Genomic DNA, 20972 nt, shown 5'->3' with positions numbered 1-20972 from the left:
GTTGCATGTGCTAGCGTGCCTCGTTCAGAATGATGGTGTAGAGCATTGCTCGAGCACAACAGGAATAGTTCAACGGACTTCATGCCAGGAAACACCTTTTCACATGTATCAAAAGATCCGGGTTGCTGCATACTAATAGTTACGTAGGCGCCGATACAACTTCAACAAAGGGAGATGGTGATGGTGGAAGGGGAGGAGTTTTTGCGATTGACATCCGTGAGAAGGAAACGGAACGGAGTCCGTTTCACATGAGCACTGACTACACTCTTCACACATTAGCTTTCCCTTCAAAAATCCGATACATAGCAAGCACACTCGAAGCATTGAACTACGATCATTTGCCGCGCAGGTCGAAATCGAGCAATCGAGACGATAAGCTTCGAAGCACCTGGGTCAACGAATCTTTTGGTTATCATGGACGAGGTAACTCGATCAGCGCCAAAAAAAGGCCTTTGCCTGCGAGCTACAAAAGGATGACGATAGCAAGGGCTTGCGATGTTCAGATCATCCCCCCATCTCTCACGGTATAGATCGTGTCCCAAGTAACTTCCGAGAACCACAAGAAATCCAGACATCAGACCAGTCATAGGTCGGTTGGTTGCTTCATCCAAAACACCTGATTAACTCTCGCCTTGTACCTGTGGCCATGGACGCCAAAGTTACTGTTCTCCCACAAGAGCTCATTGATGCCGTTATAGACGAGAATCATACCGATAAAGAAACCTTACGAACCTGCTCCCTCGTCAGCCGTTCCTGGACGTATCCCTCTCAGCGGCGGATATTCTCTCACATCAGCTTCAATCGCGGACCCTATCACTACTGCTCTTTACATGGCCGCAGGCGACGCGATATAGAACGGTTTAATTCCTTCATATCCATACACCCTTGCCTTGCGACGCTTGTGAAAAGCATTGAAATCTCTCCCCTTCTCGACGCTCACCTCCTCGGGACTATGTTTCAGAAACTCATCAACCTTGAGAGTATATCCCTTCATCTCTGTGGTTATTCCTGGGACGAGCTCTCCCTGTCCATGCGTGATACCCTGATCACAGCCTTCCGATCTCTGCGTCTGACGCGGTTCGAGATTCGGGATGGACTGTTTCTTCATTATGCAGACTTCCTGGCGCTTCTGGATACATGTCAGTATCTGAAGCATCTATCGCTTTCCGCGATATCCTGCGAAGACTTGGTATCTTGTGGGAATTTGGAAGGGTTGACCCGACTTCCGATCGGGCTAAAGTTAAAGCTGCACTCCTTAGCGCTCAGCTTGTGTGAGCCGCATTCTTCACTGGTACAGCTATTACAATCTTCGATCAATATCAGCAGTCTCCAGCAGTTATCGGTACTCACAGACGGTTCTGGAGACCTTGTAAAGCGCACGAAGGTCACGAGGGATATCCTACGGCAGCTAAATGGTAGCGCTTTAGAGCATCTTGTTTTGAATGCCTGTCTCGGAGGTGAGTGCATAGCCAGTTTCATAGATTGAGGCCTAATCATGGGTTTGTAGAGCCATTATCGAACCTAATTGATATATCTCGTCTTCGTTCGATACATGTCAAGCTGTGGTGGATCTGCTACCAACAACACACGAAGCCTGTGGTATGGCTACGGTGGTTGACGAGCTTGTTCAAGGAGCTCACTAAGTGGCATCGATTGGAGAAGGTGACGCTCGAGATATTCTACACGAGCACCTTTACGTCGTATGGTAATGATTGGGCTGCTTTGGATGCAACGCTGGGACAGATTGGGTCGTTGAGAAGGGTGGATTTAGGATTGGATGCCTACGATAATGCGAAGGCACGATGGAAACATCTGAAGGAGCATCCCAGCTGCGCTGGAGATGATGTGAGGAGCATTTTCCCAATGGTGGCGAAGAGGAGAATTCTTTCCGTTGAGGTAAGACTACTGTTATTTGTTGTTTTCAAGTAACTCACGTTTCAATTTAATTCAGTGTGCTGCTAATTATCCTGGCTAGCGATTCTGGGTCAAATACGCGGGGTACATACACGCGATTGTGATACAAACAGAACGGTAAATCTTTGCGTCGATATCAAATACACCACGTCATGATATTCAAGCTAAATGCCTAGAATAGGCAGTTGGAATGTCGTGGTGTACAGCCAATTCTTGGGGTCCGTCTTAAGGGGTGTTTCGATGTACACCATTTCATTTCTAGGGTCTTGTTTTACCCTACGTATCAAGTCCGGCCACCTCTGTCCGTGTTCTGGATGATCTTTGAAATCCAGCGACGAGCGAATCGTAACCGTCATAGGCACAGAGGAGTAGTCCACCGCAAGGACAAGAGGGTAAGCTGCAGCTCCAGGGTGTGCACGAAGGAACCTTTTCTTGTCTTCTCTGAGCTGTGTGGTCTTGTTATGTATATCATGGGAAGCCATCTCCCCCATAAAGTGCATATCTCGCTCGGTGAAGTGCAAAAGAAACCCTTCTAAGAGAGGATAGTTGGATACGCATAGGATACCAAAGAAAAGTTACTAACTTTTCGTTTCCTCTTGTAAAATTTTACAGATAGGTTTGTGGTTCGGCCACATTGATTTTTGGCAGTCCCTGGAACAGTAGAAATAATTCTCGCAACCCGAACACATTTGAAGTGGTTTCGTCCTGTTGGTAAGACGCTGTGGGCACTGACAATTACTGGGATAAGTAATGAAATGCGCAAACGAGGTACGCCAGACTCATACCATGGGATTAGAACAAGAATCGTTGTCGCATCCAGCTGCGATAAAATCTGACCGATACTTGGATCGTAGAGCAATTTGATCTGTCAGCAAGGTCCAGGTCCGACGAAAAGAATCATCCGCGAGTGAAACGTTTGCTTCCAAGCCCGCTTTTGTTATCCTTCCCATCGCCCTTCCAGCTTCCGAAATGACGCAGCGCTGCATTAGGAAAGTGTAAGTCGTTTCACAGAGTCGGTTGAGAAGGGCAAGGAGTGATGGAGAGCGGCTGGGATTTGCCAGAGGACCGGACTCGGATGCAAAGGGGATCGATTTGAGGGTGAGTTCTAATATGTGATATTGTAAGCCTTGCAAAAGCCATTTAGTGCCTTGGGTGAAGCCTATCTCGACAAGGTATATGATAGAGGTAAAGAATATCGCTTCGAGATCTTGATGGATCTCCGGGGGAGGTAATTGGCGTACTTTCGCGATGATACGAGATAAGAGATGACAGATCCACGGAATCGAGCGTTGAGCGAGATACCGCAGACTGAATCTCTCTGACTTTGCGGTGACAAACCAGAGGAAATGGATGGTATGGGCAAAGTTGCGTAATGATGGTGGCGTGAAGGACAGTTCCTGTATTTATGCACGACTCCTTGAAGCGAGGCGATGATTCTTTGTGGGGGCATCTCGTGTAGAACAACGGCCATGGCTGGAAGGGTCTTGCCACTGGTTGGTTTCCAAAAGCGCACCAGGAGTGCCGTCGTGATTGGTTGCAAGGAGTATTGGGTCACCACCATGAGGCATACGGTGGAATGGGTAAAGGAACGTATGAAGTCCTCAGTCTCGAGGATACAAGTTAGGACCGGGGACGCGTTCGAGAGCGATAACAATAAAGACAATATAGCATCGATCATGTCGAAAAAATTTTGATTTTGAAGAAGTGTTTCCAGGGAAGAAGTCGAAACGTCCACGACGTGAGTATCAAGGAAGGACGTAATCCAGCGACACATATCTGGCCATAATCTGGAAACAAGCGCAATGTTACATGCACTTTTGAGTGCATCGTCAGATAGCGCGGTTTTTAGGCAGAGGAAGCATGAACGGATAGTATGCAGACTAGAATCATCACGTTTTGTGAGAGATGAATTCAGAGTCAGCCTGGGAACGGGCGTGGCAAGAAGGTGCTGGCGGATGGCATTTATTATGACGGGAAATGTGGTCGAATCTTTGGTAGCATTTTCGCACAGCGTAGTGAGAGCCGAAAGGGAACCGTTGGTAGCTTCTTTCTGGCTCGTACTTTTAGATGAGCGGCCGAGAGAGGAAAAGATAAATTGCGGACCTTGAGCCGACTCGTCATTCTGGTAACGAGACTTCTATGCTTCAGTCATCCAGCATAGAGAGAAGAAAAAAGTTCAAAGAAGAGTTGACCGCACATCAATGGCGCTTCTTTTGGAGTTACTGAGCTCTCGGCAAACAGATAGCCGGCAGGAGCCATGAATATCCTTCTCACTAAGCCATACCCGACGATAAATTATAAGAAAACCAGAAATCAATCACATACGCAACGCACCATTGTTTTGAGGGGTACACCCAATTCCTAGGACGGTCAACAAGTGTATTGTGACACCCTCCAGAGCTATGTCCAGAATGCTAGGTTTAAGACGGATAAAAATTCATGTCATAGTACAAAAAACCCTCCCTATTCGACGGACTCTTGTGGTAACTCCACAGATTGAACCACGACATCAATCATCCCCTTCTCCTGTAATCGAGGACAATTATCCAATATCATCTGCCTCCGGGATTCACCTCTTTGCGGCAGTAATGGCGAAAACACTTTGATAACGACGCGGAGGGATTTGAACGAAGAAAATTGATTTTGTGTGAGGCAACGATCAAGTTCCTGCCATAAGGATCCTCCGGCGCGCTGGATATAGTTTACCGAACGGGCAACCCCCACAGTGATCGTGAGGTTCTCGAGACGGAGAGCTTCATCCTTTTTAGCCGCATCCTGCAGCATGGACAGCCACCATTTCAACACGATCTCGGTTGCTGGAAGTCCTGTGTTTTTTTCCTTGCCGTGAATGTCGACACAGAGCCTCCTTAGATGTGAGAGCACGAAATGTTCACGTAAGGCTTTCCAACGCATATGCGTGCCGCGCGCATCTGGGCACATTCAGACAGGGTACAGCAAATAGACATGGATGTGACGTACGACCCAAGATATGCAAATGCCTCATAGAAAACTCTTCCAGGCTGTTTTTTGTTCTCCGAAGGAATTGATCAACCTTGGCAAGGTCGTCAAGTTTCACATCCATGATAGTAACTTTTTGCAGCTTATCGATAGGACCAAAACTTGACCCGTCTAACGCTGCATGCCACAGGTCGTCATCATTATCAATCGTGACCTTCCGAAGCGATGGTCCAATCCGTTGAACTATTTCCCGAGCTTCACGTGGCCGAGTCTTTGCCTTGAAATGCAGATCAGCGCAGGACAGCTCCTCCAGCATCGGGAAATGGCGTAGAAAAGTATAAAGATGATGTCGATTACGAAATGTCGATGAAGTAAATGATGCAGTTTTAACTGGACATCGAGATAACGCGTCTGTTATCCGTCGGTCATCAAATTGTGCCATTGTATATTTTTCGAATTGAATGTGTTGGAGATGGCGAAAACGAGGCAGATTCTCTATGACGGACATTCCAAAATCGAGCGGACCGACATGTAGAGCGAGAGCATTGTCGGGGGCTGCGGAGGTAGGACTCCATAAGATGGGAAAATCGTGTGAACGCGCGATATTGCAGGAGCTGAAATGCCACCTGGGTAATATTAGGCGCCGCGAAACAAGGCAGATGCCTGACATCTATAGCTTGACTTCAATTATTGAAAATGATAGGTTAAAGAGAGAATGCTTCAATGGTCTGCCGACGTGACGGGAAAAAAGTTTGTTGATCGATGACGCGAGAACCGGGCGATCGGACCGGAAAACGATCTAGACTCGCGACGGACCGTCTCTCACCACTTGAGGTCGCAAGTCAAATCGCCCTTTCTTGCCTGCAATTTGAACAGTTAGGGGGTCAGACAAACGGCCATCAGTCTACAGGTGCTCCTGGTTGATATCATACACCATGAGCTCAGTAAGTAGAACAAAGTAATTTATTCATCTGCTTGACTTATGCTGGACAGATTTTATAGCGCGAAATATTGTAACACGGATGAACTAATTGAACGAAGAAGCAGTGGTACGGCTCGAGTCAACTCCAATGGTAATGTACCCGATGATACCATTCGAGTATTCCTCCCCGTCAATGGGAATTACTGCCAACTCGGGGTACCATCCGTTGGTTGACGCTTCCAAATAAATAGAATCCACACCATTGGTGGTCCTCTCGATCTCTGTATGTCCAAAGTACGGCTGATACGACATCAGATACTTGGAGAGATCTTCAGCGAGGAAGATTTGGCCCGTTTCTGCGGTGCTGCCGGTCTTGACTGTTCCATTCGATTGCAGTACCCAATTCTGGTGGACCTAAACACGCCCCGTGAGCCAGGCTCATGCGCTGAAAGAATGATATATACCTGGACGTGAATGTGTATTGCGCGCTCTACGTAGTATCCCGGCACAATGGTCTTCATTTGCATCATCCCATTGGCGTCGGTGGGCCACATGCCACGGAGGAATGTCGTGTCATCCGTATGAAGATCGAGGGTCCCACCGGCGCTGAGGTCAATACCCAGCTCTTCGAGGAGCTGCTCAAAGGGAGTATTCGGATCACGTCCGGTGAAGGAAGAATACGACCCCGTTGCGTTACAGTGCCAAAGGTCAACGAGCACATTACGCATAGGTTCACAGGTGTTGACGTCAATGACACCAATGTCCTACAGCAATGCAGAATGAGTGAAACGTCGCTCCCGAAAGGAAGCAGTGCCTACTAGGATCAGCGGAATTCCCGGTTGGTCCTCGGTCATATCCTGGCGCAGAGTCTGGGACTTGGACCAGATATACGGACCAGTGGTAGTCTCAGGAGTGAGAACGCATGTCTCGTTTTGAATCCTAGGGTAGAAAGGTGACTCGGTGGTGATAGTAACCGAGGAGAACCGGCTGCTACGCTTGGTCAAGGCCTCTGCGCGCTTTGCTATGCGGTTATGCTGCATTTCGCCGACATGGCGAGCGCACTTGGACGAGGTAAGGTCGCGACGTGCTAACTCTGCTTCCGAGCGCTTGATAGGCGCGTGAGGACCAGGATGAGCAGTGGCGAGGAGAGCAGAAGCCAAGAGAACAGCGGCAGGTGCGATTTTCATGTTCGCAGATGGAGGGGGGGAAATGCAATGGACATTTGCAGCTAGCCTGGACGCATTTTATAGACCGACGGTCAAAATTTTCGTAAGAAGATTGAACAGCACGCGTCCGTAGCTTCGGTTGTGAAGCCCTCAACGGAGGGTAAGAGTGAACGCGAGAATTCTCCATCAGACGCGATTGAAAGGACGCCGTGGAAGACCAAGGTATGTTTGACGCGTTTGTAGCCAATAGAATGACAGATATATTCAAATTTTAAGTCGTTCACGAACATAACAGCGTGTTACTGTCAGTGTTATCTTCGTCATCGCCGCAAAATATTCGGTGGAATGTGCGAGTGGGCGGGGCGCAGCGCGAACGGCTGTCCATCTTTCTCCGTACAATGGTGATGGTATAGAGTCCGATTTTTGCCAAGTCCTCGAGCATGGGTCGATGTAGGATTCATGGTTCATTTGACTGCACCTGTTGAGGAGCAGGCCTCGGGCGAAGGAAAGGACGTTACAGCTGAGAACATGAAAGTTGAAAGATAGCGCCAAGGAAATGTCTCTGACTAGATTAGCGAATCTGTGCCAAGGGCTGAAGCTTGGGACAACGGACATAGAGTGTGCCCTACAGATCGGCCTATTCAGACCTCACAATGAGTTTACCCTAATGCATTCCTGCATTCCTGCCCCTGACAGCCCGAGAGCACGGACGCTGACGTCGTCGCGGGACGTCATGTTTGTGAGATTCGGCGGTCCGTGGCAGACGTCAAGTAGCTGATAAGTGGATATCTATCAGTCTTGGCTTGCTTTGTCGTCGACCGTCAGTCCGGCAAAGGTCTGTGGTAGGAGAAAGTCAGAAGTTAACACCCTAATCGGGGGTTCAGGTTTGTCGTAGTTCAGATGCGGTTATTCTTTTGGTATTCCATCGTAAATCTATACAGCCTGATATGAGCTCGGCCAAAGACAAGAAAGACTCATAGGAATAATGGTACATACAAATTCTCCAGGTTCCCCAATGCCCTCGTTTGCAAGCGTAGCAAAAGCATTTGCATGAGGGGAAGTTGAAACACAGAAGGCATGCACGAGCCCTTCATGGTCATATTCCACTTTCGCTGCGCCTTCATTTCTGCATCCCAACGAGGAAGGTACCCGTCATGTACTCAGAAGCGCTCTAGAATTAAAAATCCCGTACGTACTTTTCCCTGGAGCAATGTTATCTACGAGAGAAAGGATCGGTGACGATCTAGACGTACTTTTCATGAACCCTGTCAACCGCTTTCTTGGTTTTCCTGTCCTTTGGACGGTTACAGCTATTGGTTGCCTTTGGTCTGTATGCAAGTTGTCGTGCTGAAGAACCAAGGTTCTGAGGCGCATTGAGGAGGACAAAAGAGAACATGGCAAACCGGAAATGGATTTTCACTCTTCGCGTCATGTAACGTGATCTGTTACTAGATTGGAAATATCGGTTGGCGGCCCGGATTCGCCGGCATTTCCGACGAACAACTTGAACCTCCACCACGAATACTCCATATCTCGCTATTTCTTTATCCCCGACCCTCCCCTTCAGCTCAAACTCGTCATTGACCTTGAAAAGCGTTCTCCTTGCAATGCCTTACATGGTAGCTCTCTTTCTTTCCAAGAGGCTGTACCATTTTCGCCTATAGCATGAGTCCTTTGCCCTTGTCAAGGAAGATGGCTTTACACAACGAACCATTGAGGTCGGTAGGAGTAGTTTACTTTCATTTACCTGAGCTATATCAGCGGAGATGGTCAATCAATACAATTTTCCAGTTTTCTCAGTCCTACGTCCGCCCTCCTTAACATGACCACAACAAATGCTCAAGGTTGTGTTTGATCTAGAACGACATGTCGTACGTCTGTTTCTACCTTCCTTTCAGTTCACAGGGACAAGGAAAGACTCCTTACTGGACAATGGCAGTAGGCTTGCGTCTGTAACAAAAATCCGGGATGTAGGCCATTTGGTACGTCTTGTTGTTATTCATTTGTAGGTGATAATTGATCGGCCGTGCAGATGCTAGATGAGATATGCTACTCCTCTACTCCGGATATTGAGAAGGCTAGATAGGAGACTGGACATTTGAAGTCCAAGCTAAGCTACAGAGTGGTGCTATGGCGTATGTTTGAGTCTCGCCAATTTGCACTAGCTACCCCATTCGTCATTGTGCCGTTTTACGGTTGTCGTGTAGCTCGAAAGGGGAAACGTCGAAGGCAGGGCATCAGAGCCTTTCATTGGAATCAACATGATGACTCTTTCGTCTACATTTGCGACCTAGAACACCCATTTTCTCCTCAAGTTCACTAAAATCATGGTAAGGACAGAGCACAATAGTGCAGTCATCTAAAAGTAAAGACATCTAAAGTGCTGCCACAGGATAGTCAACATATCCTTTCCTCTCGTCCGCCTCCGTTCCCCCGTGCCCATAGAGTGTCATGAAATCAATATTCCCTTCTAGCGCGACGCCCTTCTCAAACCTCTTCCCTAAATCTGGGTTCGCCACCCAAGGAATGCCAAAGAACACTCCATCCACTTTCTCGTCCTCAACATATCGTGCCGCCTCTTCGCCTGTGAACGACGCATTCGCGAATACCTTTCGTAGCCGGATTCTTCAACAAGGGCGCATACGTTCCGATAACATCATGCTTTGTTGCGCGCCGAGCCCCGTCAATAACTGGATCAAGATTCTCTGCATATCGCACGAGCGTGACGTAGGCGATCCCCGAGCTTGTCAATCTCTGAGATGAGGTACCCGAATGTGTCCAACGTCTCTTGAAGCGGCATTCTGTTCCAACTCATCAGCACAAAGTACAAGCCGCATCATTTGGAATGAAGACATACCCGACATCATTATACCCTCCGGGAGGGTTCAACTTGATACCGACCCTATTAGCACCCCAGACGTCCACTGCGATTTTGACAACTTCAAGAGGGAACCGAGCTCTATTCTCCACGCTCCCGCCCCATTGGTTTGTTCGGTGATTCGCGGTGCTATCGAGGAACTGGTGGATCAAGTAGCCGTTCGCGCCATGGATCTCTACACCATCGAACCCGGCCTGTTTCGCGTTAATGGCAGCTTGTTTCCACTGGGGAAGTAGAATTTGAGGGTCGTCAATTGCAGTAGGTGTGACGTAGCCTGGCTGACCAAGGAGGAAACGGAATTTTCCTCCTCGGGCAGAGATCGCTGACGGTGCATAGACGGGGAGTCCTGAGGCGATTTGCTCAGGTGCATCGGGGTGGCTTACGCGTCCAACTAATGACATGTTAGTATATATATAATATGAGACGAAAGGTCGAGAACTCACGATGCCATAACTAAAAGTAGATCATGTCAGAAGGTAGACGAAACGAGAGGGAACTAAGAAGTACCTGAGCGAAGATCGCGCCTCCCTCTTCGTGAACAGCGTCAGTAACCTTTTTCCATCCGTTGACTTGCTCCTGTGACCAGATGCCAGGGGCATCCTGCCATTCGGTGCTGAAAGGTTATAAGGACTAGCACCAAGAACGTTGCGAGTGATACGCGTACCCTTGCTGAGCAATGAGAACGGCTTCGGTGATAATCAAACCAGCACCTCTCGCGGCACGTTGTCGGTAGTACTCGGCGTTGATACTGTTGGGGACGTTCGTTGGGACGGAACGGTTGCGCGCCATGGCGGACATGAAGATCCTATTCCGGAGGGTGGTTAGGCCAACTTTGAGGGGCTGGAAAAGAGCTTTGAGGTTCGACATTGGTATAATGCGAGAGCTGGTTTGTTAGTTATAACTGATGAGGGCCTTCGAGGCGTAGTATGCATTTTATACACGCGTCGCGTCGAACTTCAAAGGGAGTTCAGCCGTGCAGACCTGCGGAAGACCTGATGAATCAGGAGATAGCATGACTAACGCAACAACCTTTCGGAATCCAGAATTTCTTGGTAAACGAGTTTCTTGGTAAACCTATTGTTAGCCGTTTTACCGTGAAACTTTTGTCGACATCAAGCACATTCACGCCAAGAAATGACCGTGTAACCAGGCTTCGGTGTCGAGTGATTAGTGAAAACGTCAAATCAAAGTGAGTCATGGACGCTTGACGCTAAGGATGGCCAGACGATCAATGATAGATGCAAATATGAATATTTTTCGAGTGACCACACTACCTGTAAGAGGCACTGGTATGGGACTAATGGCTTGAATGGTATAAATAATTCCAGTTAACCATGCTGCGTGGGCCACATGGATCAGCGGATTGGACCAAAGTATAAGCTCGCGGCAACTTATGTCAAAATGCACTGTGGCCTCCAAAATAATTGGGCGAGTCCTATCGAAGCCCTGGAAAATTCAATATTTTTAATGTCAGTAATACATATCAAGCTTTGCAATGTGCTAGTATCACGCCTTGATGCGTCCATTATGGCACGAACAACATCTGAGAACGACTTAGCGTCAAGGATGTATTGTAGCGGTTTTTCGGGCGGGTTGTTGCGCTTCTTGTCGCTCTTGAAGGGGCTCGGTGATCCAACGGAGATCGCCAATTTGTTATTGCTGTAAGTATATGTTCCCTATTTTCCGTCGCTCCTGCAGCACTTACTTTATGGAGCCACTGTTGGGAGCGCCTGGCCCGCCTGGGTAAGTTGGGTCGTTCCAGTCTTGAAAGCCCTGCTAGAAAAAGGAATATCATTATGCAACTCTGCAACAGATGGGAAAATTACTCTATCCATGACTCCAGAATCAGAGGGCGACATCACTAGCCTGGCAAGCCGCTTTATAGATACTCGCGGAACTCGTACCTGTGTATAAAGCCTGGTACCCAGAGCGGGGGGTATACTGGTAGGGTCCGAAAGTTTTTGTGGGTCCCAAGGGCCTCTGTATTTGGTCATAAATTGAAGATATATGCATTTCAAGATATCTAGAGTACATACAAAGGTGTTGATCCCTGGAGAAGGCGAGAAAACGCGCTGATTTTAATGGTAAAATGGCAGAGCGACGAGATTCTCGCCCGATCTGCTTGAATGATTCTCTAAGATGATATGCAGTGCCGGTCCCAAGGATTACACTCACGGATGCTTGACTGAGGGGTGAAGACCACTCTTTAACATGATCACTTCGTCCTCGTAGCCTCTAACTACAATACGAGATTAACGTTTTAACTTGATAGCTGAGAAGATCAGGGAAGACTGGGAATTTGAGATTTGTCAGTTCCCGGATCGACAGTGAAACTCGTAGGAATAATTAGAGCAAAGGGGAGTAGGAAAGAGAACGAAAAACAAAACACACGACAAGTCGGAGAATGCCAAGCCACGGAAGGAGACGCGTCATACACAATAAGGCACTACAATCGAACCAACCTCAAGGCGACGCGCGTCCTGGCAAAGGTGATGCGTGTGTAGGTTGTTCCTATGGAAGATGTCAGCGGAGGCTGAGAACTCGCTAGAAATGGTATTGAAGCCCATGTTGTGAGGTTCACGGGCATAATTAACGGCTGCCAGTACATAAGAAGTAGTAACACTGCAGAAACGGGCATTACTTGTCATGTAGTAACTATTTACTGTAACGGAGTTGAACGCAAAATAAACTGAGTGGCCACGTGCACTAAACGCCGTGCCGGTACACGGCACTGAGGAGTCAACTTCTCTTCAACCTTCACTGAGTTGGATTCACACAGATTCGCTGTGGGCGGCCGACACGTAGCTCGCAAGGAATCGCGTTGTCTTTCTCTTCGCTGTTGTGTCAACTACTATTGTCGGTAAGCGGCTGCGTTCTTGTTGAAGAAACAGATAGTTTATGACTGTTCTCGATTTCAGAGAATCATGGAATCAGCAAATTTCCCTTCCAGCGACTCTTACATGCTGTCGGCGCGAGGTGACCCGCCCATCTTGGGGGTGATGCCGGAGATATCGACTTATATCTTTTCTTGGGTCCGCATCGCGAACGAGCGAGTTCGCTGCTATGACACCCCCTGGATTCTTTCTTAAGTCTGTCAAAGATGGAGAGACATCGCACTATCATATCCTGAATTGTGGTCTTGGGTTCTAATCCAAGAACCACGGACTTTCAACTTTTCAGGTCGCGCTCGTCAGCTGGAAGTATCTCTTCTTCGATCCCAATCCTACCCTCTCCGGATCCAGTACAACGAAAGTGGTGATCCGAATGCGCATCTATGGGCTATGCTCTTGGACCATTGCGATCACTGGCGCACCATCGAAATCTATCTTTCCACAACGGACTTCACTCGTCGTCTGCCCAAGCCACAGAGACACACTCTCCCTTTGCTGGAGCGATTCCGCCTTTCCCGGTCCTTCGATAGCCACGTTGTCACCGTGTTTGAACTCGATGAGAGCATCCTGGACATACTTGCTACAGCTCCCCGTCTGCACGATATCTATGTGCTCGGCTTTCGATCCCCGTCCTCCCTGAATCTCCCTTGGTCCCAACTGATCAAAATTGATCTCATGTGCGGATCCCCTCAAAATGACATCAGTATTTTACGCAAGGCCCACAACTTGCAGCGGCTATTTCTCAAAGATCATATGTACAATCTCAGCCTATTTGACCCCATCGTTCATACGTCGTTGCGCGAACTGAGTGCACCTCAAGTCTACGCATTGCCATGTTTCACCTTCTCTGCGCTCAAGGTATTATTCACCCTGATCGCCGTAGGCAGCACTCCATCGCCTACCCCGATTATCCACGAGTTCATTGTACGCTCGCAGTGCACTTTACAGAATCTGCATTTGAACGGCATTGATATGGACCAGCCTCTCATCAATCTGCTAAAGGATACGCCCACGGTTGAGGTCTTGCGTCTCGATTTTGGGCATCTCACACTGAACGCATTTGAAGCCTTCAGCAAATCGCTCGCGTATCCAGAGGCGGATAAGCCCATCTCCCACGCGCTGCTGCCTCATCTGGTGCATCTGCATCTGGATATAGGCTTTGACCTACCTATGACCCATGCATTCATAGCGATGGTGCGGTCAAGATGGTATGTCGACCAGGAGCGTGCCGCACGACTACGCAAAATATTTTGCGCGTTCTTCACTGAGACGTCTTCTGATGGTGTCGAATTGTTTACACAAATGGCTGGGGAAGGATTAAAGCTCTATATTCCCATGTGCGGGAGTGCTGTAGTCGGGGATTCAAATGATCCTTACGATTCTGAAGTCTAAGGTTGCTTTCTCTGGCCATCACTAGATGTTTCTTCACCTTGACGGGTTTGTCTCTTACTAGTCGATTATGTTGATATTTTGATTTCTTGCTATTTACTGAATACTCAGAAAGCCACATTTGGGGATGTCGATGTCGCCTCTAAAACATGACAAGCTTTACTCAATGAGGCTGCAAGGTGCAAACAAATAAGGCCTTTTATTTATTATAGTTAGTTCCTATTTCCGAGCAAGTTATCTAGTGTAGTCATAGAGATGATAGCTGATAATAGCAGCTTATGGGGCGAAGGGTCAATTTCGGAACGGATGAGGAAGTCAACGACACCACACTGTGCTGCTTGGGAATACCACTTCGGCAGGGACCTCGCTCCATTCCTTGATCCGCTAATGCAGTAGTAGAATAGTAATGAATTGATGAATTGTCCCCAGCTCGAAACCAACTATCCTCGGTGAAAATCCCGGCATCGACATAGCATAACTGAAAAATAAATCTCGACTGTCTTGATGTGAGAGTCTGCCTCGGGGAGACTAACTGAAAACGTATAATATCCACTGTTTTGGAAAAAAAATTGTTATAAACAAGAGCAACGCACCTTGGGCTGAACTATATGCAGCTTCCGTTGTTATGCTCTCGATTCGTATTGATATCTCCGGTACCGCTGTTTCCACATGTCCGTTGTTCAGGTTTAGTCCGGGTCGTCATTGATGGTACTTGGGAACGTCCGACGGCACCAAAGCATACGAGGACCCGTAATTGCGACTACAGGTGCGACAAGGCTTCGAGCCGTCCCTGGATGCTGTTGCCGTTGGTACCGATGATATCTCCGAGGACACGAAGATCGGGTAACGCAAGAAATTGCTTGTATGCATATGTGGAATTTGGCAGACCCATGGTTGAGCTGGAACTATCATATTTTCAGCGTGAGCAGACACAAGATATGAAGCAAATCGTCGCACATGAGCCAGACCGTCCTTCGTTGTTTTGCCTTCTACTACATTCCAATGATAAAATTTTCGTGTCTTGGTAAGAGAGAATACCTCGCATATAGCATTGAGTCGGCCAGGATTCTGATAAGTCGAGATAGCTCCGTATGTCGTGGTTCAAGAGTAAGAGTGGGCTAGACGATCACGAGACTGTATGCCTTCGTTGTCTCCGACCGCCATCATCGACCTCAGCGGGATCTCTTCTCTCACTATCCGGCTACTAGCTCTATCGATGAACCATGCAGGGCAAGCATTAACAATTTCCCATTGACCTCCAGGAGAAGAACGAGATCTACCTAGGCGAAGGGCTAGAAAAAAGGGCTCGGGCAGAAGGACTTCGGCAATGAAGGTGCGTTGTATGGCTGTTATGCTGAGAACATCCAGCTCATATATTCTATTACTACAGTGTTGGCGGCAGAGCCATCGGACGCAATACTGAAGTAGTTGGTATCGGTTCCACCACATGTACAGCTGACCTACGGTGCAATATCGATATGTACAGTATATATGACCCATCGGAGACTAGGCCCCCACGGCGAGCTATATTTTCCCGGACCAGTGGGCAACCGACGACCGTTGCTGGCTTCGCTTCGTGTATCATAGAGTCTGGCCATTTACAGCTTCACCCACGAATATCCTGCAGACCTTCTCGCATCAGAACCTACCAACAGAAACCCGGCTGGCCTACCCAACATCCCAACATGTCTTTGAGTAGATTTTCAGTATTCCGTCCGTTGGTCTTGTTTGACTCGTATTCTTTACATTCACAGTCCTGAATCAATGAGGTTGCCAGCCGCTCAATGTGCAACCGGAGTCAGAGTAGAACGCCTGTGTTGACGCTTTGTTACCGAAAGTGTTTCTTATCGCAAGCTTAACGCCCAATTTTCACACTTCGACTCCATAGCCCTGAACTATACTATACTGAGCACTCTTCTGCCGCTTCTAGAGGGTCCGTGCTTCTAGTGCAAGGTCGTCATGTCAAGGTCGTTCATAACTTCACTCTACTTTTGTCATCCTCGGACTGCAGTTGTTGATACTAATGCCGCATCTTCTGAGACTTTTTCTTAACCGTGATGTGGCTCAATTCATACTTTTCAGGTTGAAACGATGAGCGTCCGCCAGACAAGATGCTGGTATTCCGGCATTCATCCAAATACCCAGCCTATGCAAATTCAGCTCAACATCACGCCGCACGTTGGTAAGTCTATTTACTATCCCCATATGAGGCTTGTCTTTACCGGCAGTTTCAAGGGTCGCTTGTTGCGATGTGTTTTGCCCAACGGGGGTTACGTCCGTCCGGCCGTTCTGAGCCTACCAGGCGTACAGTGTCCTGGACTCAAGAGTGCCGACGTGTAGGACCCACACAGTGGTCACCAGCTGTATTACTTTGACTGACCACAACTTATTTCCTATGATTGCTTGGATCGACGGAACTCAACTCGTTAAGGTTCAATACGGTTCCGGTGTCTTAACAAATGAAAATCTAGCCCCATCAAAGCCACAACTTTTGGGGCTGGGAATTGTTTTCCATGTATATCATGCGGCCTCATCAAAAAAAGATCGTCATCATCATACGTTGTGTCTGCTGTTAACTGCCGGGCCTTCCTCGTTTCCTGACGTCCACATACTAGTCGCCACCCCCTCTTTGACAGACCTAGCTGTCTACATCCCCAGTCGGTAGCGTCTAATGCTCGTTCATCCTTCTTGTTAGCTGATAGTTTCCTGCGACCTTTCAGATGTCCTTGAGTGGCTTTCATTACGGCTCGTTTCCGCAAGAGCTGACTGACGCCGTAATCGACCATTTATGGGACGACCCAGCTGCACTCAAAGCATGCTCTCTCACCTCTCATGCATTCTACACCCGTACACGTATACACATCTTCAGAAAGATGTCATTTGGCCACAACTTTCGCTGCGACAAGTTTGTCGCCATGTGTCGTTCCTCCCCGCACATCCCTCGGGTGATTAAACACCTCACATTGGATAATCGCTACGTGCCCCCTGACGAGATCATCACCTTCATCATCTCCTCGCTCACCAGTGTCGAGTGGCTGGTGATGAAAGACGTCTCCTGGGTCTTCTGGGTCACCGAACTAGTCAACCGAGGCGCGACATCATTTCCCTCTCTACGCTCCCTGTCCGTCGATTTCCACGACAGCATCTGTTACGCCTCCGTCTCCGAAACGCTCACCTTCATACAACTCCATCCTCGCATTCGGTGTCTCGAACTGCTCTCCGTGCCACGTCTGGCCTCTATTGATGCCGAATATGACTTGCCGGCACGATCATCCTATCTCGAAAGCTTCTCCATTTCCTCCTCGGCGTTTAGCTCCGGGCTGAGCGACCTCATGTTAAACCCCAGACTAAGCGGTCTCTCCTTTAATCGTCTCCGTATATTTGCCATCAGCGTCCAAGATAACTCGGACATTCGTTTTGTCAGCACGATTCTGAAAACGGCGTCCTGCACGCTGGAGGAGGTTCACCTGATGCATCAATGTATGTTCCTTCTGACTCTGTGCCCATCAATGTTTAACATATCTATATGCAGCCTTGCGCCCAGTACTTCTGGATGATCTCGACATTTCGTACCTCCGGAAAGTTACCATCACGTTCTCGCACCCTATATATAACGAACGCCATTCCTCGACGATCAAGTCGTGGGGTAAAGTTTTTGATGCCCGCGCCAAAGAAGTGGAAGAGATCATCGTTCGTACTGTTGTGTCGAGCCCTAGTCTCTTTGGCCATATGGACTATGGCGTCTGGTCAACGTGGGATGCTACCCTTTCGGCCACGAGATCTCGGCTTCGGAGATTAGTTTTTCAGGTGTTTTGCACGCCGATACAGGCCAAGTCCTTGGATATGCTTCAGCAGGGGATAGAGGATCAGTTTCCAGTACTGAGAAGTCGGTCCTTGTTCCAGGTGGTGGTGAAGAGCAGACCTGATGCTGAAACTTTCCTGAGTTTGCTGCAGCCATAGTCTGACCATTTGACCTGTATCGCAGAGCCACGGATTCCGTTAGACTAATAATGCTTTAGTTAATTCTTTTACATTGCTTTGTTTTGTACCATTTTGTTTTATCTACCTTGCTACATCTCCCGTTATGTTTTCGGCTACAGCTGAAACAGCAGCAATACGGCTCGAGCTCGAGGATTGGTTCAACAGTAATCACGTTGTTAGAGGTCGTCTTTCCCCCCTTCAGTACGTCAATTTACGCAAGGTAGTCGTTGTGCATGCTGCTTATTAGTTAGAAGCTAGCCAACCCATGTAGAGGCAGAGTAACCCGGACCGCGCATCGAAGATGGCACGTGCGAGAAGTTGGACGACGCCGGATGATGATCGTCTTCCCTCCGTCGCTTTGCTCCAACACTCTCCAACAACATTCAGACAAGAATGGCCATCCGCAATATACATGGCTGCATTGAAGGTGTCTTGCTCGCTACTCAGCGTTAATATTCTTGTGGACAGTCACGGACACAGCCTCGCCTTGTATCCCATCTATATAAGGGCTTGCCGCTGAAATGAAAATGTATGGAGATCGGTCTACCAATGCTATCCCTGGGAGATCTGAGGTTCCACTCTTCACGTGTGAAGCGTCAACTGTCACTGCTGTCTTCTACCTCCATGACAAAGGCGACAATTCTACTCCTTTCTCTGTATTTTCCGTTGTTTATCCTAGCGAAAGAGATCTCCAAGCGTAGCCTGCCCTCTGAAGGCTATTACAGTCCGGCCGATAATGGGGGATCTATGCTGACGGTATGGGGATAAGTCCTAGAAGTCTGCAATGGCTCACAATCGTATGGAAAAGGTCGTAGGGCAGACTTACCCAGACGGCCAACAGGAGCCGGTGAACGCTATTATATCGGGAAATTCCGACCAAGCTGTTCTCGCACAGCAAAGCACGAACGGAGGGCTTATCAATTATTTTCTGTTAGTCTCGCATCCTTACGCGTCTCACCCCTTTTTATCTGCAAGACAGGTCTTTATCGTTTTCGGGGGAATGCTTAGGTCAACATACGGGTAACTCCCAACAAGTTAATTTAGGGGACGGCAACGGTTTCCGTGCGTGTTTTCCGCTGATCCCCATTTACAATGTCGGGATTCATATTTATCAAAGGCAATGAGACCGCTGTAATGCGATATAATTATGGTGATCCTGCGTTAGGTTCCTGCACAGAGTCGGTAAAGGGAGGTGACCACTTTAGATACTGGGTTCAGAATGGTAGTGAGGCCAACAGGTGAATGCTTACGCGTCGGTCCAGCTTTAGTCGTTGCATTTTAACTTGAATGTAGCGGTGCGGCTTTCTTGGCTATATCTTATGAAACCTCCTCAAGTGACAATCACGACATCGTTGAAAATGGATACAATCTTGGCCGTGACTACGTTGTCGGCAACATCACCGGCTCGAATGTGTCAACACTCGCGCTGACCGGTTCTTCGACATTTTCTGGGACATCGTCCTCTCAGGGATATACATACAAGACCGACATCATGTATGCTACGGGGCTGCTACAGAACACAAGCATCGGCATCAATCATAACCAGTCTGTGTCTAATAATGGCGCGGTGAACGCTGTGGATGGTCTCGTTGCAGTTTTCAGCGTATCAATTACAGGGAAACCTAGTAGTGATAGTAGCAGTAATAGCTCAGGTTCAAGGTATGCGTTTTCTCCTTTCCGGGACGAAAGCAGAGCTCATGCTTGTGCATTGTACCAGTAATCTTGCGTGGCCAGAAATGTCTAAAACATGGTCAAACCTCCTCGCCTTATTCTTAATTTCCTTTATGGCTTTGTGATAATAGATGCATCTTATCTCCTTCGCAAAATCACACTCTGGACACCGACATCATAGAAGACCAATCGATTGGACGGACCGTATATAGTTCTCTAGCCCCTCATTCAAGGAACTCCTTTTCCGGGCCTGTATCATTGCGCAATAAAATCATTAAGTTTGTGGTGTATGCATAAGGTAAGAATAGTACACACAGTAGAGAATGAGTAAATAGCAAATGGAGGTGCTACGAAACCGGAAAACTTGACTTGAATCAGAGCACTGGATTAGGGGGAAGGCTCGGCGGTGTACACATTTGGTCCTGATATATTGAGAACTCAGTCGCTGTTTGAGTAGAAGAATTGCCCAATTGCTTGAAAAAAGATAATGCAACAAATCAAAGCAGAAGACAGCAACCTTGAAGAAAGTGGTGATACTCAGGGCCCCGGTGATAAACACGTCCGACCACGTGGTTCCTATTGGTCACTACCAAGGCGCCTCCTATACTCTTATTTTTGCCAGCAATAATCTCACATTCCCCCTCTTATATGCCTGGTATATTCGTGTTCGAAGTGGCGGAGGATAGAGGACTTACTAGCGCTTTAACGCCGACAAGGGAAAGGTATCTGAAACATGAAACACGGTCCATGGCATGGAACACGTCGGGCAGGACTTCTTTGCCTGTTCTACCGGTCTACAAGGATGCTGGACAAATGAAAACTTCCCAGAGCAATGCGTTATCGAATGTCAGAGGTACCATCAAGACAAATCACGAGAACCTGGCGACGCCATGCAGATTGGTGGTGATTGTTATCAGCTAACGTTGAGGCATGAACTTGAAATCCTTATGAAGTGCGTGAATCTCAATGGTCGCGTTTTAGACTTGTTCGTGGATATTCGTATGATGACCTTTTGTCACAGGCAATAATTTGGCCATACGTCCAGTACCGATGGATTGTCTTTCGTAGCTAGTTTGGCCAAGTAAGCTTAATTTTCTTCAAATGTAGCCCTGTTTTAAATGACCTCAAAGCGATCCATATGTCCATTGCGCGGCAGGCTCCTAGAGTTGTTTGCCGACCGGGATGTTGGTCTAACAGCATGC

At 48.0% G+C, this 20972-nt stretch overlaps 9 protein-coding genes across 9 annotated transcripts; 4 read left to right on the top strand and 5 right to left on the bottom strand.

The window, feature by feature from the left end:
- The first annotated feature begins 252 nt into the window (after positions 1-252).
- EV420DRAFT_142564 (uncharacterized protein) lies at positions 253-2027 on the top strand. Its single transcript, XM_060469019.1, has 3 exons — positions 253-1457; positions 1508-1896; positions 1952-2027. The coding sequence occupies exons 1-3, from the start codon at positions 647-649 to the stop codon at positions 1973-1975; spliced, it is 1224 nt and encodes a 407-aa protein (XP_060333776.1). The 5' UTR covers positions 253-646; the 3' UTR covers positions 1976-2027.
- Positions 1931-2986, bottom strand: EV420DRAFT_142562 (uncharacterized protein). Its single transcript, XM_060469018.1, has 3 exons — positions 2700-2986; positions 2498-2642; positions 1931-2446 (listed from the first exon to the last, which is right to left on the bottom strand). The coding sequence occupies exons 1-3, from the start codon at positions 2898-2900 to the stop codon at positions 2079-2081; spliced, it is 714 nt and encodes a 237-aa protein (XP_060333775.1). The 5' UTR covers positions 2901-2986; the 3' UTR covers positions 1931-2078.
- EV420DRAFT_142561 (uncharacterized protein) lies at positions 2987-4089 on the bottom strand. Its single transcript, XM_060469017.1, has 2 exons — positions 4018-4089; positions 2987-3964 (listed from the first exon to the last, which is right to left on the bottom strand). The coding sequence occupies exons 1-2, from the start codon at positions 4033-4035 to the stop codon at positions 3074-3076; spliced, it is 909 nt and encodes a 302-aa protein (XP_060333774.1). The 5' UTR covers positions 4036-4089; the 3' UTR covers positions 2987-3073.
- A 70-nt stretch (positions 4090-4159) lies between these two features.
- EV420DRAFT_1528466 (uncharacterized protein) lies at positions 4160-5639 on the bottom strand. The gene is made up of 3 exons (XM_060472509.1): positions 4894-5639; positions 4249-4844; positions 4160-4187 (listed from the first exon to the last, which is right to left on the bottom strand). Exons 1-2 carry the CDS (start codon positions 5540-5542, stop codon positions 4378-4380), a joined length of 1116 nt encoding a protein of 371 aa, XP_060333773.1. The 5' UTR covers positions 5543-5639; the 3' UTR covers positions 4160-4187; positions 4249-4377.
- A 172-nt stretch (positions 5640-5811) lies between these two features.
- EV420DRAFT_142536 (dioxygenase) lies at positions 5812-7102 on the bottom strand. Its single transcript, XM_060469016.1, has 3 exons — positions 6613-7102; positions 6259-6558; positions 5812-6208 (listed from the first exon to the last, which is right to left on the bottom strand). The coding sequence occupies exons 1-3, from the start codon at positions 6979-6981 to the stop codon at positions 5900-5902; spliced, it is 978 nt and encodes a 325-aa protein (XP_060333772.1). The 5' UTR covers positions 6982-7102; the 3' UTR covers positions 5812-5899.
- Positions 7103-9335: 2233 nt separating this feature from the next.
- Positions 9336-10705, bottom strand: EV420DRAFT_1619413 (uncharacterized protein; the record flags this gene model as incomplete). Its single annotated transcript, XM_060475465.1, has 6 exons — positions 9336-9544; positions 9570-9665; positions 9688-9761; positions 9818-10229; positions 10336-10451; positions 10503-10705. 6 exons carry the CDS (start codon positions 10703-10705, stop codon positions 9336-9338), a joined length of 1110 nt encoding a protein of 369 aa, XP_060333771.1.
- A 2050-nt stretch (positions 10706-12755) lies between these two features.
- Positions 12756-14393, top strand: EV420DRAFT_142303 (uncharacterized protein). The gene has a single exon (XM_060469014.1). The coding sequence runs from the start codon at positions 13120-13122 to the stop codon at positions 14119-14121; it is 1002 nt and encodes a 333-aa protein (XP_060333770.1). The 5' UTR covers positions 12756-13119; the 3' UTR covers positions 14122-14393.
- A 2273-nt stretch (positions 14394-16666) lies between these two features.
- EV420DRAFT_142369 (uncharacterized protein) lies at positions 16667-18354 on the top strand. Its single transcript, XM_060469015.1, has 2 exons — positions 16667-17598; positions 17651-18354. Exons 1-2 carry the CDS (start codon positions 16839-16841, stop codon positions 18076-18078), a joined length of 1188 nt encoding a protein of 395 aa, XP_060333769.1. The 5' UTR covers positions 16667-16838; the 3' UTR covers positions 18079-18354.
- Positions 18355-18723: 369 nt separating this feature from the next.
- On the top strand, positions 18724-19895 carry EV420DRAFT_1640321 (uncharacterized protein; the record flags this gene model as incomplete). The annotated part of the gene is made up of 6 exons (XM_060477089.1): positions 18724-18855; positions 18908-19029; positions 19079-19161; positions 19217-19337; positions 19393-19758; positions 19817-19895. The coding sequence occupies 6 exons, from the start codon at positions 18724-18726 to the stop codon at positions 19893-19895; spliced, it is 903 nt and encodes a 300-aa protein (XP_060333768.1).
- Between the last annotated feature and the right edge of the window lie 1077 nt (positions 19896-20972).

This window comes from Desarmillaria tabescens (genome assembly GCF_030435595.1).
Source record: "Desarmillaria tabescens strain CCBAS 213 chromosome Unknown EV420scaffold_10, whole genome shotgun sequence".
NCBI classification, from domain to species: domain Eukaryota; kingdom Fungi; phylum Basidiomycota; class Agaricomycetes; order Agaricales; family Physalacriaceae; genus Desarmillaria; species Desarmillaria tabescens.
Note: the sequence above shows the minus strand (reverse complement) of the source record. Positions and strands in the feature narration are given on the sequence as shown.